The sequence below is a fragment of the Orbicella faveolata genome, unplaced genomic scaffold (assembly GCF_042242905.1).
Source record: "Orbicella faveolata isolate gen_17 unplaced genomic scaffold, um_ofav_v1 contig_12, whole genome shotgun sequence".
Classification (NCBI taxonomy): domain Eukaryota; kingdom Metazoa; phylum Cnidaria; class Anthozoa; order Scleractinia; family Merulinidae; genus Orbicella; species Orbicella faveolata.
This window is the reverse complement of record NW_028301539.1, coordinates 14,138,068-14,160,002: the sequence shown is the minus strand read 5'-3', so window position 1 is coordinate 14,160,002 and position 21,935 is coordinate 14,138,068. Positions and strand designations below refer to the sequence as shown.

General features: G+C 39.0%; 1 protein-coding gene across 1 annotated transcript in view; it reads left to right on the top strand.

Annotated features, from left to right (window-relative positions):
- Positions 1-11,480: 11,480 nt before the first annotated feature.
- Positions 11,481-21,935, top strand: part of LOC110041816 (5'-3' exoribonuclease 1-like) — a 247,804-nt gene continuing 237,349 nt past the window's right edge. The window contains exons 1-3 of the mRNA XM_089283773.1: positions 11,481-11,712; positions 11,843-11,974; positions 20,922-21,022. Of these exons, the coding sequence (XP_089139899.1) occupies positions 11,638-11,712; positions 11,843-11,974; positions 20,922-21,022 (308 nt within the window). The 5' untranslated portion in view covers positions 11,481-11,637. The remainder of the gene's footprint in view (positions 11,713-11,842; positions 11,975-20,921; positions 21,023-21,935) is intronic.

Sequence of the window (21,935 nt, the reverse complement as noted above, 5' to 3'; positions counted from 1 at the left end):
TTTCGTGCGAAAGTGACCGTTACGAGATTACCTCACAAGCTGCCAATATAGTCGAAGAGCTCAACTCCACACAGGAAGACGCTGATACCAGGCTTATTCTACATGCAGCTCATGCAGCTAAATCGGGCTACAAGGCGGTGGTTGTGGCATCAGAATATACAGACGTATTCTTGCTTTGCCTGACGTTTAATTGCATCCATGCATGTCAAGTGTGGAGCGCAGACAAGAACTAGATATGTCAGTATCTTTAGTGTGGTGGCAGCTTTAGGAGAGGAACTTTGCAAATGCCTCATTGGTATGCATGCTTTCACTGGTTGTGACACGGTGAGTGCCTTCGCTGGAAGGGAAAAGATAACAGCCCTACGACTTGTCAAGCAACAGACATCTTACCAAGAAATATTTAAGGGCCCATTAACCGATTCATGCGCGCGCTCGCGCGCGTTGCTAAGGAGGTGAAATTTCACTTCCGGTTAATTACGTCAGCCTGAGCACGGAAAATAAAAACAACTCAAGAATTTGCAAATTCGCTTACATTTAAGATGTGTTTCTTTGTGTTTCACAAAATGCAAAGTACAAAGAGTACAAGCAAAGGCGAAATAAGAGAAGAGCAATAGAAAGAGAAAAACTAACTCCATGTGGCTTTGTTTGATCTTACCGAAGTGCGCTGATAGTGTAAATTGAGCACGCGCTTATAGGATAACTTCCAATATATATCGGGCGCAGTTCCGGTTTCTTTAAATGCTAAAGGAAACGCGGTTTTGTATTAAATCCAGCCTTTTTCGACGAATTTCGATTCAAACCAACGTTGGGAACATAGCTATGTATTCCTTTTTCGAAATCACGCTTTTTTCAGAAAATTACGAATTTTTCAATATTTTCAAATTCTCTCAAAATCTGACCTTTTAGAAATGAAACAAAATCTATGCATAGCGTAATGAGGATTTATATAAAAATATTAACCCAATGAAAAAAATCCCGATAAAGTAATTTGTCTGGGAGCCTTTGCATTTTTTCGGTATTAGTCACATGATTAAGGGCGTGGCCTGATGACGTCATCACTGGTACTACTGATCACGAAAAAGTTAAAACACATGAAATAACTCTGAACTAACTAAAAATGATGAGGTTAGATGAGAATAAACTTTCCTTAGCAACGGCTCGAAAAGATCGGTTAATGGGCCCTTAAGCAGCTGGAGATGGAATGGTTTCTATCAGATATGCTTTTTCAGAGCCTTTAATAGTTTTCATGTAAGCTCTATTGCTCTCAACCAGGAACGGATAACATTAATGAGCTGAGGTACAGGTTATTCTACGCCAATAAGAGTAACATCGACTCCACTCAATTACCACCTTGTGTTGACTGCTTGTTCAAGCATGCCCCTCACGCAAACTTCCAAGCAGCCATTTGGAAGCGAAGTCTGCAAAGCTGCTAAGGGACACGACGCCCATTGGTTTTGGCTGGCGCGAAGACGGTGATCACTTTGCCATTGACTGGATGAGCGGTGACCCAACCCCTACAGCCGTGCTAGAGCTACCGTCTTGCTCGTGTACAAGGTCATGTTAACTTCCTACCTGCAGTTGCCTGGCAAATGGTTTGAAGTGCACGGATGTGTGCAGGCTATTAGACTGTGACAACAGATGTGAAGATTCTATCGAGGAGTTTGTCTCAGATGACAGCGAAGAAGACGAAGAAATCTAACTCTAATTATCAATGTAACACATGTACAAGCAGTTTCTTATATCCTGAATAATTATTCATATTTAACATTTGGCAAGTTTAGCCATGGAAACTATTCAGGAACAATTTCTGTAAGTTAAAAATAAGTTGTTGACATAAGCTCTGAAAACGTTTGAGATTTTCGATAACTAAAAACCAGTGTATGTAAGATGACTCTATTTGCATTTGCTTGTATTTGACCGTAGTAATCACATTTGTACCAGTTCTATCTGTTCAGCCAAACTGAGTAATTTGCAATTGATCACGTGATAAGCCTGGTATAGCTACTCATTTGACATGGTTATCATATACCAAACTAAGCAAGAGGAGTCAATGTAGTTTAGAACGAGCGTTTGAAAGTAAACAATACAATTTACACGAGCACTTTCTTTTTTTTTCACATTTTCCGTCTTCATGTATTGTTCATAGTTATAATTTGACAAGAGTTGCCATGGAAACTATTCAGGGATAATACCTATAAGTCATATATAAGTTATTGAAATTAGGTCTGAAAACTGCGTTTCAAGTTTGCAATAACCAAAAATCAATGTATGTAACATTTTCAGGATTGCATTTAACTGTTATCAGGCATCTTTTTACCAATTCTGCTTATTTAGCCAAACCGAGTGACGTCACTTAATCACGTGATAATCCTAGTAAAGCTACTCATTTGGCATGGTTATCATACACCAAAATAACCTAGAGGAATCAATGTTGTTAAAAATAAGTGTTAGAATTTGTCCCTCGTTTTGGTACCAAATGGCTTTTTTCAGGGTCCTGGCCCATCGACTATATGTAGTTTTTTGCACAACCTTGCCCGTGAGTCACACAAAGCTCGTACACAAAAAAAAAACATTGTAAAAACTCGCTTGGTATTTCCGACCAAAGATCGAAATGCTGAAATACTCTCGGGAGGTTTCAATGATCATTTTTGTGGATATTGAGTGTATTGATTATTCATGAAGTTTTGACTGCCGGGTATCTAGTTTTTTGAACAACCGTGCCCGTGAGTCGAGGTTTTTATAGTATGCCGAAGCTAAGAAAATTCGTCCACAACAAAAGCAAAACATTATTTAGAATCGCTCCACATTTCTGAACAAATATCGAATACTCTCACAGGGTTTCAACTTCAATTTTTGTAGAAATTATCTTATGAGAGTTGACACCGGAGTCACAGTATGAATTTTCTGTCGAAACAACGAGATTTTCTAGTATGCCCAAACTCGAAAATTTCCTCAACCACAAAGCCAAAATCATAATTGAAATCGCTCGACATTTGTAACCAAAGATCTACAGTTTCAAGAAGGATTGGATGGGTTTTTCCGTGGAAATTCTAGAATAATTTCAGACTGCCGGGTATGTAGTATTTTGAAAACGCTTCCCGGCTGTCGGGTATCTAGATATAACGAAATTCCTATCATCCTGTGATAAAAATGGATTCTCTGTCTTAATGGTAAGGAATTGTCCGACCAACAGTCATATTTTGATTGTGGCTACAGTTATTTCATAGCAAACACAAGCAAATATTATGAAAACACTGTCACACCACCAGGCCGCCTTCTACTTCATTAAAAACTCAAATAAAAATAGTTACAACAAATAAGAATTAAGATGCGTTTACGTGCGTACTTTGATCAGCTAGAGAAAGGAGTTCACCCGCAACTCGAAGGAGTCTCTCTTTATGACAATATGACAAACCGACACATCAAAGTTTTTCTTTGATCGCGGCGAGTTTATAGTTTGCATTTTTTCGATCTTGGGCAAACAAACAACTTCAAACTGCTCGTTAACCTAAATATCAAGCTGACAACAAACGAAAATTGCATTCGTAAAAGTGTTCCTAAAAAGTTAATCAAGCTTAAATTTGGATCAGTTTTCCGCAGAATTGAAAACCAACTGCATATGGTTGAAGCTTTTGATAACTGAGCTCTCTGTCCCTCACGGCCTCTTCGGCAAAAGAGAAGAACGATATGGAACCAGACATTTCTTAAAAGCGAGAGTGGAGAAGAAAGCTAACAAACGCCCCTGGCTTTGAGCTGTTTGAGATGCTCTTATTCAGTAGCAGGTTTGTGGGTTTCGTTTTCCGTTCCATTTCGTTTTAAATTGATGAGTTGCGCATCTAAGGCTGAACTTCAACACATGAATGGCTTTCTTTCTTTCGTTATTTGGTAAAATAAGCTTAAATGAACTGAAGACTGAGGCTCAAAGGAAATTGTCAGAAATGTAAACTTATATTTGTGCATGATCGATGCAGTAGCTCCCCGAGGGGGGGAACCCTCAGAAAAATCGGGTGGGATGTGCGGCCCGCTTCCCAAAACCCTTACCCTATTTATGACCAAAATCTGTGATATTCCCTACCCTATTTATGAACTGACCAAAAATTCGAAACCCAATTTATGACCTAACCCTTAAATCAAAACCCTGTTTCAGACCTGCATTATAATAAGTTCCCTAGTTCAGACCAATGTTAAATTACCGTAAACATAATTTGCGAAGGGCTTTTGTTGATTTTCTTTTCGATAATGACGAAAAAGTGGCTTCCTTTTAAAAACATACCCATATCAAGGCTAGAGTGCCAAAACCATACCCTATTTATGACCAAAATGGCCAAAATCAGCTAAAATCGATACCCTTTTTATGACCAAAACAGCTGAAAGACCATACCCTTTGGGGCCGCAATACCTATATAGCCCATATAAGGGAGTACCCCCTCCCCCCGGGAGTCGCTCCTTCGAGCTGCTGTTTCTTCAAATTTCAAGAGTTCAATTCATGAGCGAGCGAGTCGAGCGATCAAGCAAAACTGAAACCAGGCAACTTAAGTTAAATAATTCATCAGAGGCTAGCAATATTTGATAAAACTTTTATTTATTTATTTATTTATTTATTTATTTATTTATTTATTAAGCTTCGGCCTACTATTACACATAAAGAAAAAGAAAAAGAAGAGGAAGCAAAAAAAAAAAAAGAAAAGAAAGAAACAGACAGCAAAACAAAACAAAATGGCCAGGGGAGCCGCTACAGCTTAGCCAATTACAGCGGCCCCCTTAGATATAATTAAGAGACAAAATTATACAATATATCAGGAGCCATAATCGGGGACGGAGACCGTAAGTCTTGGGATCCGCGCGCACCTATGATATGGGACAATTTTTCTATTTTTAGAACAAATTGCGCCATCCTGACGTCATATATCCGCGCGGATCCACGTACATGTCGGGGGTTCTCGTGTGGATGTTGTCACGTTGCATGATCAAATGGTGAGAGTTGAGAGATTCTCTTGCGTATCTTTCACAGCGATGGCAGGGAATAAGACAGGGACTAAGAACCAGGGCGCTTATATGTAGTTTTATGCTCTGAGCCAACGGAAAAGGTGGGTTTTTCAGGGTCGAAAACAAGACTTCAATCTCGCGCTGGGAATGAATAATAAGATCTGCTCGCGCTAGTTGTAAGCTTACGCGTATGTTTTTGTGTTTGTTCTGACTTAAGAATATAGCAAGAAAACTCTCTACTCTGGTATCGAGTTAATTTGTGAGTTTCTCGGACAATGGTTAATCATAACCAAAACCTGTTTTGATGGTTTCTTATTGTTTCTGCTTGTTTGGTGAGTTTGCAAAAGTTTTTGAAAGGAAAGTCTGACGCGTACAATTAGCTCATTTGCATAGTGCGGCTCCTGCACTTTCAAGTCCGAGTCGTTGTTTTCAATTGTCAACAAATCTTGACAAAGATTTCTTTCGTTATCTTTTCTGCTGAGATGCTGCAACAAATTTCACGAACGCAAAAAAGGCTACTAACATCATGTGTGTTTCTTCAACATAAGCATAGTGAAGTTTTACACTGCGAAAATGGAAATAGACAAGGAGTTTGATAACTCGATCAACAAAATCGAAATGGTTATTCGAAGTTGATTAAAGAAAGCGTCATCGTAACTTTGCTGATTATTTCTCCTTTATTCGCATATTTTCAGCTTAGCTTTTAATATGTTCTCAAACATTTATCAAGCTTAAACATATTTAAAAACTATAGAGTTATTGCTTGAGTTCGATGTACGCTTTCACACGAAAGTGCGGCGGAAGTACCATTTGTCATGTTTACTGACTGTACAAAACACGCATCGGCGAGCGCTCTCATTCATCAACAACAGAGAATTTACTGGATTTTTACACGAATAAAACTGAGCGGTATCTACGGACGTAAAGTTATTGGGCCTTAATGAAACATCAAGCGTTGCTTACAATTCAGGCGAAACTCAAACTAGCAATTATTTTGTTTTACTTTTCGGTCGCGATAGACTGGCAAATTCCTCGGAAGCGTGTGGCAAGAGGAGCTAGGAAACTATGAGGTCCTGAAGCTCTGCTATATCTAAATATATCGAGCTAGTTTTTTGTTGTGTAATGGAAAAGCTGTTAATCTTTAACATATGTGAAATTTAAAGTGGAGTAATGTACAGCTCATGTAAAGGAAGCATCCGTCAGAACACAACTTGGTCAGCGATATATATATCTAAGCTTAAAGCGGAACATACCCAAATTCGACACTGTCTTACTTCACTCAAACTGGAGCAGCTTACGACGAAAATACTTAAGCAAAATTCCAACTGACGTAAACGCGTTGAGTTGTGGGCCAAAAACATAAAAAATATCGGGAATTTCGGACGCCATTTCCCCCGCGCGACATCCGCAAAAATCCTCGCAGCATGTACGCGCGTGTGCCGCAGGCGATGGCGTAATTTGTTCTAAAAATAGAATTATTGTCCCATATCATGGGGACAACCCCAATACTAGAAATGGCGCGCGCTTACGGTCTCCGTCCCCGATTATAGCTCCTGAATATATATAAATCTAAATCTAGTATAGGGAGCTTAAAAGCAGCAATGCGGTGGGCGCGTTAAGGTCTTAGCGGTATTGCACTTTGGGCAAATTGTCCGCCACGTCCTTATATCTTCTTGATCAAAAATATCTACAGCATTTGTATAATATTTTAGTAAGGATCTCTTAAAAGCAAGGGGTGTTTGATTGTGTTCCTTAAGACTTTCAGGCAAAACGTTCCAGATTCTAGCACATCGGACAAAAAACGAGCGTTGATAGGAAAGAGTACGGCATTTCTTAGCTATATAAGTGACAGAGCTATTGCTAGAATATCTTGTTAAAGCTCAGAAAAACTATTATCTTTAAAGTTTTTGGAACAGAGGGATTTCGGATGAAAGACTTACAACAGAAATTTGTTATAAAACTCTCATGTACAAGTTTTGCTCGCCGAAAGCATTTAAATGGCTTTCAACGCCGGAAAAATTTTACAGTGAAGGCTTGTGCTGAATTTTATTGTCGCCAAATCGCTGAAAAATTCTCTCTAAAATTCCCGCTATGCATAGCTAACCTCGAAAGGTTGATACAGACCAGTATGCTGTTTTTTTTAGTCCGTCTCCGAGTGCCGAGTGCCTTTGTTCAACCAGCTCAATTCCTTCTCGCTTAAATTAGCAAATCTCTTAGGTGGAGACCCGTCGATAAACTTGAGCTCGAAATTTCGTTGCTCACAGGAATAATCTTCCTCATATTCGGAAGAATGATTAAATCTTTCAATATTTTAGGAGAAAAAAAATAGGAATTATGTTTTAAGAAATGTCCACATCGATGAAAAAATTGCCAAGAAAAAGTACAAATAAACAAACTGACCTGAGAGTGCAACGCAGATGGATCGAGTGTATTAGCCAATCAGAACGCGCGCTTCGCTAAGGCTATGTAATATCTAATTTCGATTCATTGATAGCGGGAATGTCAATTTTGGAATCTCTCATAAAACTCTAAGTTCGTCAATATGAGCAGTTAAACTGTTAATATTTAAGGAAGCGATAGCTAGGCCTTGATTAAAGTAATTAAAGTTACGGTTTTCACCGATCACCACGGAGCTCTCGATGTCCTCGGACTCCCTTACGACAAACACCTACTGACCATTAACATACGACATAAAATTCTGACTCAAAAGAGAGGTCCCAGTCCTATTCAAATGTAGGCGGCTGCGATTAAAAATGTTGATCGGCAGTGACGTCACTGTGATCAATAAAGCTCCATTGACCCCATTCATTTTGACGGCATAACTTCCTCAGAATCTTGTTGACCTCATTGACTCTTTTAGCCAGGTCATTGTCATCAGCGCAAGCAGTTAGACTGGAAATGGCTACAGAAATACCTTCGTGATTACCCACGCGCCCAAGGTCAACGATATCATCCGCACACTCGCGCGAGGAGTTCGAGTTTCGAAGGCCGTTAGCTCCAACATGGATAATTATTGAACCAGGATTCCGTCTCACGATCGGTCTGATGTGATCAGCCATGTCATTCGCAGTGCAGACAGGAAAGCTTGAAACTTAGACTCAAGAATTAGGGCCAGACATACAGAGGCCGTTCAGATGGTTTAAAATGGAATCACCAGCGATGAATATGGAACAGGTGTGGAGATAGGGGTAGGGGTAGTGGTAGGGGTAGGTTTAGGGTAGGGTTAGGGCTAGGGCTAGGGCTAGGGCTAGGGGTAGGGGTAGAAGCAGGAATACGGGAAGGGGTAAGCGTAGGGGTAGAGGTAGAAATAGGGGTAGGGGCAAGTTAGGGCTATAGCTAAGGGAAAGGGTAGGGGTGGGGTAGAGGTAGAAGTAGGGGTAAGGGTAGGGGTAGCAGTAGGGGTAGGGTTAGGGGCGGTGGAAGAAGTAGGTTTACGGGTAGGGATAGGGGTAGGGTAAGGTTACGGTTTGGGGCAGGGATAGGGCTAAGGGTAGAGGTAGTGGAAGGGGTAGATAGATAGATAGATAGATAGATAGATAGATAGATAGATAGGTAGATAGATCACTTTATTTATACACGGTAAATTCTACTCACTTGTATACAAGCAAAAATATCTACAAGTGTAAAAATTAAACAATATAATCATTATAAAAGTAGTTACAAAGAATAAAAGCCTAACGTAAACAAACTGACCTAATCTAAACAAAGTGAGCTAACTACCTATTTATATAGAAATAAATGAAAACAAAAGTACTGCTTTTCAGGGACGCCGTGTCGTTCATTCACTCAAAACTGAAGTACCCTAGCTTCGTCTTAAATTCACCTAATGTTTTAGATACTCTAATATCAGTTGGAAAGCTATTCCACAACGCGGCACCGCTATAAAAGAAACATTTACGAACATAATCGGTGCGAGATTGAGGAAGAACCAGCCTCATTCCGCTATTTCTTAATCTATAACTAGTTGTATCATTACGAAAGACAAATTTATTTGATAAATAATCAGGTGTCTCTCCATTTAAAGCTTTGAACATCATAATGGCTTTGGTAAAAAGCCTCTGATTCCTTAGGTTTTTCCAATTAAGTCTACGGAACAGGTCTGTTGTACTAGAATCATCAGGGGCGGACAACAATATACGAGCCGCACGGTTTTGCAGCTTCTGAAGTTTTTCGGTGGGACTTGTACTGCAGCATCCCCATACTAAACTGCAGTAGTCAAACTGGGGCTTTTCCAAACAATTGAAGGCATTGAAGATGTTCAAAAGAGTGTAGAGTGGTACGAAATTTCTAATGCGCTTAATTAAGCCTAAAGCTGAAGAAATTTTCTTACAAACACTTTCAACGTGGGTTTTCCAGCCTAAGTTTTCATCGATGTATACACCGAAAGATTTTGTTGAAGACACCTGCTCAATGGTAAAAATTACTAATGGTAAGAGACGGGTTGTCTGACAAGTAAACTCGCCTTTGCCTTTAGTTAATATTAAAAATTCGGTCTTAGTCAGGCTCAATGTGAACTTATTAGAAGACAACCAGGTATTAACGGATTTTAAATCTCTGTTAAGACAATCGTTAATTTCGTTTAAATCTTTGCCTGCGTAAGTAATGCTGGTATCGTCAGTATACATTCGAGGATGGCAACAAATTAAGGCACTGCTGTAAATCATTAATATAGATTAAGAATAAAGCGGGCCTAGAATCGTGCCTTGAGGCACACCCCCGGGGCACACCGCATTTAAGGAACTTTGGCGTCGATTTAGAACAATCGATTTGGTAGGTTTGTGTTAGGTCTTCTAAATAGGAGCGAAACAAACGCAAAGCAAGTCTACGAATTCCGTACGAACGAAGCTTGAATAAGAGAATCTCATGGTCGACTGAATCAAATGCCTTCTTTAAATCTAAGAAAACTACGGCATTGATCAATCCATGGTCTATATTAAGAGCCCAGCTATCGGTTGCCTTGAGTAGAGCCGTAACCGTCGAGTGAACTGCACGGAAACCGGACTGGTGTTTGGAAAGAAGATTATTCTTCGTAAGGTAGACATATAGTTGATCATAGATTATCCGCTCAAAGACTTTTGCTACCACGGGAGAGAGGGGAGACTCTTGCGGATGTTGGACAAGAACCCAACCGTTTTGCTTCCAAAAGGATTTGATGATTTTATTGCATTCCATTACTTTTTTTCCCGAGAGACCCCTTGTCAAAGCGAAAGCGTTGAGTCAAGGCTGAGATTGTGACTTTTGTGCTTGGAGGGGACGAAGAAACAAGGTTTCCCAAATCAACCAGCTTTTCAGGCTTTTCAGCAACAGTACGCGGAGAGGAATCAGTAAGGACCGAAGTTTGTTGGTACCCGCGTGAAGAATAATTTCACGAGGCTCGAGCTGGAGGGATGGTTGCAGATAGTGCTTCCTGTCGCTAGATGATGCACCGGGAAAGCTTCGAATAGTGACACGATGTTTGGTTTCACGGCTTAATCATTACGTAGCCCTTTGATCATCGAGTCTCCAATTATTATTGCTATATCATTACGCTACATGCTCTTGATCCATACCGGTGGCAGCTTGTTGCCCCTGGGGAGATTTGGAGCCTCTTGATTAGTTCTTTTTAAGGTAGAGGTAGCCGGGTAGGGTTAAGGGTAGGGGTAGGGGTAGGTCTAGGGGTAGGGGTAGGGGTAGGGGTAGGGGTAAGGATAGGGCTAGGGATTCATGTAGGGGAAGGGGTAGGTATAGGAATAAGGATAGGGGTAAAGGTAGACATAGGGGTAGTAGCAGGGGTAGGGGTAGGTTAAGGGTTAGGCGTAGGGTTAGGGGTAGGGGTACAGCTTGGGATAGGTGTAGTGGTAGGCGTAGGGGTAGGGGTAGGGGAAGAGGTAGGGGAAGGGCTAAGGTTAGGGGTAGGGAAAGGGGTAGGGAGTAAGAGTAGGGGTAGGGTAACGATAGAAGTAGGGCTAGGGGTACCGGTGGGGGTAGGGATAGGGGTAAATTGACAAGGAACTGATTGTATCAACTCATTCAAGCACTGCGCATTGATCATCGCAACGGATGGCAGTAAGGATTTGCTGATTCATTGCCTAAAACTCAATGAACCGAGTGTAGAAGGGCTGGAAAGGTTTACGTTACGTAATTCTTCAAGAGAGATTGGACCCTTCCGAGGCTTCTGAGGGATCGACACAGTGTTACAACCGTAGGTATATTTTTTGGTTTACAAGTAGATGGGCATATAACCGGGTGGGTGCTTTTAAATGGTGGGCTTGTAGGCGGCAGTTTATAGTATATAGCAGCATATAATATTTAATTCCATCTTTATGCTAAATTTATTTTCGTTGAACTCAAAAGATGCTTCCTCTCCCCGCTCTCACTCGTCTTCTCCATCAGTTTAAGCCTGATATCCGCAGGCGAGTAGGTGACTTCGCTACGCATGCGTCACGTAAAATATGGTACATTATTTGTCCCCATACATAACATGCCTACCCCTTGAACCCCGCTCCCCCGCTTGATAGCTATTAACGCGGGCTCGAGCTTTATGGCGACTTTGATGCATGTCGTCACTTTTCATACTCTCTAAAAGTTCTTTAAAATATTTTTGTAAATAGATTGAAAGTTTTTGCTTCGTGATATTTTTAGTTGTTTCACTGTTTTTTAGACAAAAGAACAATGGGAGTTCCAAAGTTTTATCGCTGGGTTAGTGAGCGATATCCATGTTTGAGCGAAGTCATTCAAGAGCACCAGGTAACGCAGGCCAAGCTACGTTTAAGGCTTAAGTTTAACTCTTAGTTTAAAGGTTAAGAATGATTTTGCAAATTATTTAAGTCGGCCACCTTTTGTTTTCTTATTTCGTCTCATCTCCGTTGAATTTCAGATTCCGGACTTTGATAATTTGTACTTGGACATGAATGGAATTATTCATCCATGTTCTCATCCAAATGACGATGATCCTCACTTCAGAAAAACCGAAGAAGATATTTTTGCTGATATATGTCATTATATAGAAGTAAGTGTCCACATTTTTGCCTATGCTTTTAAAGTTTGTTGAATTTTTTGTTGTTGGCAAGCGGCTGGCAAGGTGGCCAATGTTTCTCATTTATTCAACATGTGCAGTGGGCGACCATATATTAGGCTCTTCAGTTCGTCTTGTGTAATCTTGTTGGTGAGGTTAGTTCAGAAAAGAACTGTTGTTGGTGACTGACGTTTGGATAACCTGGTTGGAAGTAATCTTCAGAGTCCAGATGTAGAGGTGGAAGTCAAGATGACTTTTACTTAGGTTGTTGAAACATTCGTCACCATCAACAGTTCTTTTCACATGTACCCTCATCCAGATGATTACGTATATATACGAACTACATGTACTGGTACTTTTGATACTTCAAACCATTTACTATTTTAGGCTGTTTGGTAGGACTTAGCAGCCACTAAGTTTGCTAAGCAAAAAAATAATGTGTGATGCCAATAAAGGACTTAGGAGTCGTTGACTGGAAATATCAAGAATGGCTGGCCAGGTTCGAAAAATCAAAAATCCTGAAACTTTGCCTAAAGAACGCTTTTAGAGAACTACTTTCGAAAACATTATTCCGATTTTCTTAAAATTTAAAAGTCTTCAAGAAATTTGCAAAAAACGAAAATACAGCATTTTGCCTAATTAAATATCCAAAAAATATCTGGAAAATTGACAAAGTTCTTGGTACCCGCATTGAAACAATTTACAAAACTAGAACACCGGATAAACTTAGCATAAGAGCTTTACTTTTCTTCAGTCTAACAATAGGAAGTTTTAAATTTTTCAAGCATTTTGAAGGATTCCATTGACCGTCGAAGAATTTCCTTCTCAAGCCCCCTTGAAAACGGCAAAAATTGCATAGTTTTACAGGCTTAAAACGCATCTTGGTATGTACGATATGGAACTAAAACAAGTACTGTGCAAAAGTGTGTCGTTTCTACTATAATAGTATGGAAAAAAAATTTCTGGGTAATTAATGTTTACACAGGTAAAATGCAAAAGTTCACGGCAGTCTCTTCTCAAATTTGTGTAATACGGCATGTTCATAGAACTCTATTGTTGAGCACTCTAGTCTGTTTTTGTTCCATTTATTGGCCATGCGTTGTGGGAAATATATATATTTTCAGTTAGCTCCAATTGGAATTGCTTGATTATTGAGGTTTAGACTCGTGCTTATAATAGAAACATATCAGGGTTTGTCTTTCCCGTTTATACACACTTGATTAGTCTGCAAATATTCGAAAGGAGACTGGTCTTTTAAAGTAAATTTTAGCGTGTCTCGATCTTGATGGAAAACAAATTAATTAGATGCACTAAATGAAACAAAGAGGTTTTGTGAGCGTGATCCAGCTACATCAAGGAAGCAAGTTTTCTTGAAAAATAGAGTGAGACTGTTTGAAATCTATCCCGCGATCTGACCTCGGTTGGAATTTGGCCTAATCCAAACGTCGTGCTTCTGCCGTACTGAACTCAGATAAATTTGTCCCAGCAGTGGCAATGACAAGACAACAGTGGTGAGTCCAAATGTCAAATTTAATAAGTCGTGCAAAAGATCGGAAGACTCTTGCCTTGCTGAAGGCCATTTTAAATGTCACAAATATTAGCAACGACAGCTGTTGCAGCAGGCTATGAATTCAGTTCAGCACAGTAAGAGCACGCCGAAGCCAAGTCATGCTACACGGCATGCAAACTTTATTCATCCCCCTGGGCGGGTAGCACGGGGGGGGGGGGGGGAGAGACTCACATATAAAAATAACGGGGGTGATCGTCGTGCATTTTAGGGGTTAATCCTCAAAAGGTCCCCTGCGAGAGCTTTTGCGATACCTTTTAGGTGATTGAGCCGAAAAACATGACTGGGGATAATGCGTTATGTAAACGGTTGTCAGTTTAACCGTCAATTTTTTGGAAACTATTAAGGCTAAGTAATTGAAGACACCAACAATGACAAAAAAAACACTTAGAAATATATCAAGTAGTCATTCTATGAAGAGACTTTTCAATTTTCGTCAATTATACAAATACGTTCACCTAGCCTCAAAAAAAGTTTGTGTTTGCTGGCATGCGTTCTTACTGCCCAGATTTTTTGTTTCAAATACTGATTGAAGAAGACCAAAAGTTGATCAAAGTATTTATTTCAACTCGATATTGGGCAAACTAAAACGTGTCTTAAGCCCGTAACTTACGCAATTTTTGCTGTTTCCATAGGGGCTTAAATTCTTCGCCAGTCGACAGAACCTCTCAAAATTTAATTTAATGTGAATTAAATTCGGCGTGACTACTTATAGCATGGCAGGCCAAATGGCATTCCGCACGGCAGTAGTACGACTTCGCTTCGAACGAATGAGGCAGCTTTGAACCAATTCATAGCCTGCTGCAACAGCTGCCGTTGCTAATATTTGTGGCATTTAAAATGGCCTTCAGCAAAGCAAGCGTCTTCTGATCTTCTACGCGACTGATTAAATTTGACGTTTGGAATCACCGCCGTTGTCTTGTCATTGTCAGTGTTGGGACAAATTTATCTGAGTTCGGCACGGCAGGAGCACGATGTTTAGACTAGGCTGAATTCCAAGTGAGGTCAGATCATGGGATAGACATCAAACAGTCTTACACTATTTTTCAAGAAAACTTGCTTCCTTGGTCTAGCTGGATCATGTTTATAAAACCTCTTCGTTTCAATTAGTACATTTAATTAATTCGTTATCCATCAGATCATTCAGATGAAAAAAAAAAAAACTTTAAAAGACCATTCTCGTTTTGAATATTTGCAGACTAAGCGAGGGTGTATAGATGGGAAAGACTAACCCCAATATGTTTCTATTATAAGCCAGTGTCTAAACCTCAATAATGTAGGAATTCCAATTGGAGCTAACTAAAAATATATATTACGTGATGCCAGTCACGCAATACATGTAGTGTGTTTAATCTATGTAACTTTGAACGTATATCTTGGGCTTTTTCTATAGTTTTATGTATCTTGAGTGAAATAATGAAACGATGTTGAAATAACAACATGGATTAACTCTCTTTTTGTATATTTCCCACAAAGCATGGCCAATAAATGGAACAAAAAGAGACTAGAGTGCTCAACAATAGAGTTCTATTAAAATACCGTAAGCCTGCAAATAATTTTTGTCTATAGGCAGGTCATTTGTCAGGACAAGGACTAGTTTTGACCTGACAAAAAGCCAGTCTGGTTGTTGTTAGAAATTAAAAAGAGGCATTTGAGACATTTTGATATTTCAGTGTAGACTCTTCGCCAAAATATTGGTTGCAAATTCGAATAGCTTTAAAGTCAACTGAATCTAAAATCGCTACTAGCACCAGCAAGGGGACCTTTACATCACGTTTGGTATTATTTTGAAAAGCGATTTTGAAAAGATTGTAATTGTTTCATCTGTGTTGTACAACCAGGCTGGTCACCCCAGACAATATCTGCATAATCTAGGTGTGGTAGGACAAGGCCATTAAAATATGATGTGAGACTTTTCTGATCCAGCATATGATAGATTTGATTGAAGACTGACAGGCGATGTCCTAATTTTTGTAAGAGGCTATTGACGTGCATCTTCCACTTCCATTTCTCATCCAATAATATGCCTAGATACTTAAAAGATGAAACACAATTTATTTGCCCTTCATCAGTAGAAAACTGAAAGTCATTAAACGGAGGCAACATTGTCTTGCTACCCGAAAGCATCAATTTAGTCTTCTTCACATTAAGCGTTAATTTGTTGTTGGTGTACCAGGTGGAGTTCACTCTTCGTTACAGCAGCTGACAAGCTGTTAATGTAAACATTAAATAGAAGCGGGCCTAGAATACTTCCTTGTGGCACACCCAGGTCAATGGGGCGAGTCTCTGATACCTCCCCGTTTATACACACACATTGCCGTCTGTTTGCAAGATACGATTTAAACCATCTCAGACTCCTTGCTGCTAGTCCTATGTGTTCAAGCTTTCCCAGGAGTATCTTGTGATTTATAGAGTCGAATGCCTTGGATATATCGAGAAATAGCATACCAGCAACTTTTCCTCCATCCATGGCATCAAGCACAGAGTTGTTCAGTTGACCCACTGCTTGTGCCGTACTACGCCCAGGCCTAAATCCATACTGATGTTTGTATAACCAGCCCAGGTGATCTAGATAAGCACTCATTTGTGTGTGTATCACTCTCTCCAAAACTTTACGTAGAACCGGCAATACAGAAATAGGCCTATAGTTTTCAACCAAAAGTTTGTCTTCAGCTTTTTTCAGAGGGGTTACACGTGCGACCTTCCACAAGGCAGGAACAGTTGCATCTGTGATTGATGTATTAATGAGACAAATTTACAAACATTTATACCCCTAGTCACACAAACGTTTCCAACATAACAAGTTTCCCACGACGTCTAAGGAAAACGGGAAAAGCGATGAAACAATCTCCCGCATGGACATCTTGTCAGTATAAAACCTCACAATAACATTCTGAGACTTGAAAATTGGCTGAGATGAATTCTTCGACTTTTTCTGAAAGCAAGTTTCCTCTGAAAGTTTTCGGGGTCAGTTGAATAAGAAATTTGCGTAATTATTTAAAATGTGGAATTGGAGGTGTTTGTGACTAAAAAGTGTGACTAATTTGTACATTCATGCTTTTCACAAAAACACTGACAGACTTAAAAAAAACTATAAAGAGTTAAAAGTTAAACTGATTTTTGAAAATACCGACTAGAAAAATATTTGGTTACATTTTAGAGGTTTTAAAGTTTTTGAAAGTGATTGCATTCAGATAAACGAAACGTGAGTATTTGGGCCGTGTATTCAGTTTCCATAATATTTTAATCGGGTCAATGTGTTACGACTGAAAATTAATTCCACAACACTTGGTGGTAACAAACAACGAGTAATGACATAAGACCTCAGTTTTTAGTAGTTTTTCAGATGAACTTAATTCAGACGAAGTGGGGCTTCACGATCTTTCACAATGCCACCGCAAAATGTGTAAACTAACATGTAAGAATAGTGGTGCTGATGTGATGTGTTTACAATTCGACATAACATTTGAGATGACGCACTGTGCGTGATAAAATTCTTAGAATTGGAATAAAAGCAAAACCAATAACAAAGCTTTTTTGCGTAGTATTGTGTGGCAGTATAACAAAATAACTTGTCCCATATTCGGCCACAAATTTCCAGTGAAACTATTTTTCACTTTAGCAGAAATGCCCGGTCAGATTGTCCGACTAGGCTAAGCTTTTGCCTGTCAAAACCTCAAATTTACTGGACAATTGTCCGATGACCGACTGTTATTTGCAGGCTTTTACCGTATTATGCAAATTTGAGAAGAGACTGCCGCGAACCTTTGCATTTTACCTGTGTGAACATTAATTGCCCAGAAATGTTTTTCCATACTATTATAGTAGAAACGACACACTTTTGCACAATACTTGAAGAAGCTAGTCATAAAAGGGGATAAGTGACGATTTTGGTTGCTTTTCTTTTTTCTTGCTCCAAATTAGCTGAATTTTTGCATGTGGTCTTCAATGTAATAGAAAAACATGTTCCTGTATTTTTGCCGCTGGTTTTTGCTTCGTTTTATAACGACGCCGCTAGGAAAACCGAGTGGCATACACAATATCCTGAAAACGAAGCAAAGTTTAGCGGAAAAACTATGGGACATTGCTAAACATACCTAAACAAAACTCTATGCGAAATTTGGAACGTTTTCGACAAAGTTCACTTTTGATTAAAATACCTAACGCCCTTTTCCCGCTGAGGCTGCAAATAAACGAAGCCGGGCCTTTGTTATGATAAACAGAGCCGATCCTTTGTTATAATAACCAAGCCAAGCCTTTGTTATAAGTCGAAGTCTCGCCTCGGTTTATCATAACAAAGGATCAGCCCACCGTGACCGCAGGGACTTTGATCTCACTTAGAAAGCAGCAAAATGTCAATTTCACGCAACGTATAAGCTCAAAAATGTTAATTTTAGGTCAAAAAAGGTTTAAATGTTGATTTCACGTTAACGCGTGACGGCAACGAGGTTGATTTCACTTAGAAACCAGCAAAATGTCAATTTCACGCAACACATAAGCTTAATGATGTTGATTTCAGGTCTAAATAGGTTAAAATGTTGATTTCACGTTAACGCATGACGGCAAGGAGGTTGATTTCTCTTAGAAACCAGCAAAATGTCAATTCTGCGTAACGTATAAGCTCAAAAATGTTGATTTTAGGTCAAAAAAGGTTTAAATGTTGATTTCACGTTAACGTGTGACGGCAAGGATGTTGGTTTCACTTAGAAACCAGCAAAATGTCAATTTTATGCAGTGCATAAGCTCAATGATGTTGATTTCAGGTCTAAATAGGTTAAAATGTTGATTTGACATTAACGCGTGACGGCAAGGATGTTGGTTTCACTTAGAAACCAGCAAAATGTCAATTTCACGCAGCGCATAAGCTCAATGATGTTGATTTCAAGTCTAAATAGGTTAAAATGTTGATTTCCCGTAAACGCGTGATGGCAAAGATGTTAATTTCACTTAGAAAACAGCAAAATGGTAATTTCACGCAGCTCATAAGCTCAATGATGTTGATTTCAAGTCTAAATAGGTTAAAATGTTGATTTGACGTTAACGCGTGACGGCAAGGATCTTGGTTTCACTTAGAAAACAGCAAAATGGTAGGAGCACATGATGGGCTCCTGAAAATGGTAATTTCACGCAACGTATAAGCTCAAAAATGTTGATTTCAGGTCAAAAAAAGGTGTAAATAAAAATAAAATGAAACAAATAAACATTTCAATAAGCACTATTCCAAATATGGCAACGTCTTAAATGGCTAAAAAATCACGAGATAAAACATAGTTTTCGACAAACGCAATTGTAGCTTTGTCACGCACTGCCATAACTTCCAAGTTCAAAATGTGCTGGTACCTCTTATGCCTGATGAGGATAACAACTTTGGTGGCTGTTTAGTTTTGGATTTAAGAATTTGACGACTCCACGTGAAAACACTCTATAAATAGGGCTGACAGATTAACAGATTAACCCTTCTGCGCAACGTATGGGTCTCCATACATCTGCATGTCCCCTGATCTCAGAAGCTCAAAACACTATAAATCATGCCGATTTGAAATAAAATCAACGCAAACTGGATCACAGATCTGTTACAATTGATCACCACTTGCTGGCCATTATTATGTTTAAATCTAGTTACCAGTTTGAGAAACGTCCGCAGAACGTAATCGCAATGCATGCCGGGAAGGGTCTTTACACCTCGTGCGCGGGAAAACATGGCGGTCAATACAAGACAAATTTTATAAGTCTAAAACCAGTTCTCGCTTTTCAAACTTTGACGCTAGCAACACTTGGCAAATGGGCCACAACTCACCAGAGGGTATTTTTCTTGGACAAGAACTGCTCTTGGACTTTGCTACCTGGCTCGATCTGACTTTGAACGCCGATAACATGATTACGGTATATCAGCTGCCTTCGAAGTTTCAGAACACGTTTTGATTCTTTAAAACATGCTGATGACTTATGGGTTTATCGAGGCTTTATGATGCCTCTCAACCACCAGGCAGGCATACAAGGTGCTTTAAAACAATGCTTAAGATATTAGTTGACAGAGCTCTAATGCGGCACATCTCTTTTTTGTTTGATGGCATTTTGTTTGACGCTCGATCGATTCACGTGTTGTGTTCACGTCACAATAACCGGTGTAAACAATCCGTTCCCAGATTTCCGCTCTATATGCTGTGGGATTTGGTTTTGACTTCATACACTATAAACAGTCTGCCTGTTTGCTGTTCAACAAATAAACTCCTAAAGACATGGCTAGGAAAAGCCAAGCTTTTTGCCTACGTTTTAACTCGAAAACAAAGCAAAAACCAGCGACAAAAATACAGAACCACGTTTTTCTATTACATTGAAGACCACATGCAAAAATTCAGCTAATTTGGAGCAAGAAAAAAGAAAAGCAACCAAAATCGTCACTTATCCCCTTTTATGACTAGCTTCTTCACTTGTTTTAGTTCCATATTGGACATGCCAAGATGCGTTTTAAGCCTGCAAAACTATGCAACTTTTGCCATTTTCAAGGGGGCTTGAAAAGGAAATTCTTCGACGGTCAACGGAATCCTTCAAAATGCTTGAAGAATTTAAAACTTTCTATGGTTAGATAGAAGAAAAGTAAAGCTCTTATGCTAAGTTTATCCGGTGTTCTAGTTTTGTAAATTGTTTCAATGCGAGTACTGAGAACTTTGTCAATTTTCCAGATTTTTTTGCATATTTAATTAGGCAAAATGCTGTATTTTCGTTTTTTGCAAATTTCTCGATGACTTTAAATTTTAAGAAATTCAGAATAATATTTTCAAAAGTAGTTCTCTAAAAGTGTACTTTAGGCAAAGTTTCAGGATTTTTGATTTTTCAAACCTGGCCAGCCATTCTTGATATTTCCAGTCAATGACTCTTAGTGTTTCATTTAAGTCTGCTTATTGAAAGGACTCCAATCAGACTTAGCACACAAAAATTATTGTGTTGTCTTAGCTTTTCCATAGTGCGTGAAGTTATGTAGTAGTAGTAGCAGCAGTAGCAGCAGTAGCAGCAGTAGCAGCAGTAGCAGTAGTAGCAGTAGTGGTAGTAGTAGTTTATTTATTCACATTACACTCATGAGTTTAAGACACGTTTGAACAACAGCAACAATAACAATGACTTTATTTGCTCTCAGTTAGAAATTAAATGAACAAGAATAAGTTAAATGTCAAATGTGAATGTGCTAAGTAATTAACATGAAAAAGAAGCTGTATGTTTCTACTGCAAAAATGAAGCCCTCATCAGCGACTAAATCCCCGTTGATCTTTGGTGAAACAGACAAATTTTTCTTTTCTTTGGTTACATGTAAGTTGTCATTGAAACCACTGTTAACTGAGCAGGTTTGTTAATGTTTATTGAACTGTTTACATGTAGGTGCTGTTTCGGATCATTAAACCAAAGAAAGTGTTCTTTATGGCTGTTGATGGCGTGGCTCCCAGAGCAAAAATGAATCAACAAAGAGGAAGACGTTTTCGGTAATATAAATAATGTTACTGCTTTCTCAATTTGCTTTTTCCTTTTTTGTAGTCTTTCTGCTATGGCTTTCCCCTTGTAATATGTTACCATTTTTGTCCTCTACAGTCATATAATTTGCTGCTCAGGGTGGCTCCCTATAGTTTTATGGTTGCTTGCGCGCTGAGGATGAAAGCTCAAGTTATCTGCGTGCACTTGAAGGAAAACGTCAGTGTTTTTGGATTTTTTGTGACGTCAACATCATCACAAAAAGCAAAACTGACAGTGAATTTTCTTGCGTTTCCTTTGGTGAAATTCCGTGAAATTTGGCAAATTGGTAGTAAATATTTTACTTAGTCGGAGCTCGTTTTTCAGGGAAATCTATAAGATCAGGTTTTTTGCAGCGATAAAAGACATAAATTTGAAAAAAATCGAAAAAACTGCCTCTTCAAACCCTACGTTTTTTGTGTTTAAAATTTGTATTCCACTGGAAGCGATGTGCTGTAAAAATTTTGGGGGATTTCACTGAAAGAAATTCAGGAAAATCACAGATTAAGCCATAAAAACAGTAAAAAACACATTTGTTTGGGTATTTATAATTCCAGGCTAATACCCAAAATTTTAACAGAGATGATAGTTCAACACTATTTAATCATTGCTCATTACATGTAATAAGTTTGAGAGTACTGGGTGTGAAAGCAAATGCAAAAACAGCATTCAAAACATAACACTTGGGTGCACAACGCCGTAAATGATTACCCTTTCTAGCCACCTTAAAGTGCCACTATGATCAAATTCTCAATATCCAATTTTTCACACACAACAGTACACAATTATAAAGTAGATGACAATCTTAAGTGCGGTGAGACAAACATTACAGCCATAATAACATTTATTTTTGGAAGAGAGAATATCAAATTTGCTGAATGATCTATC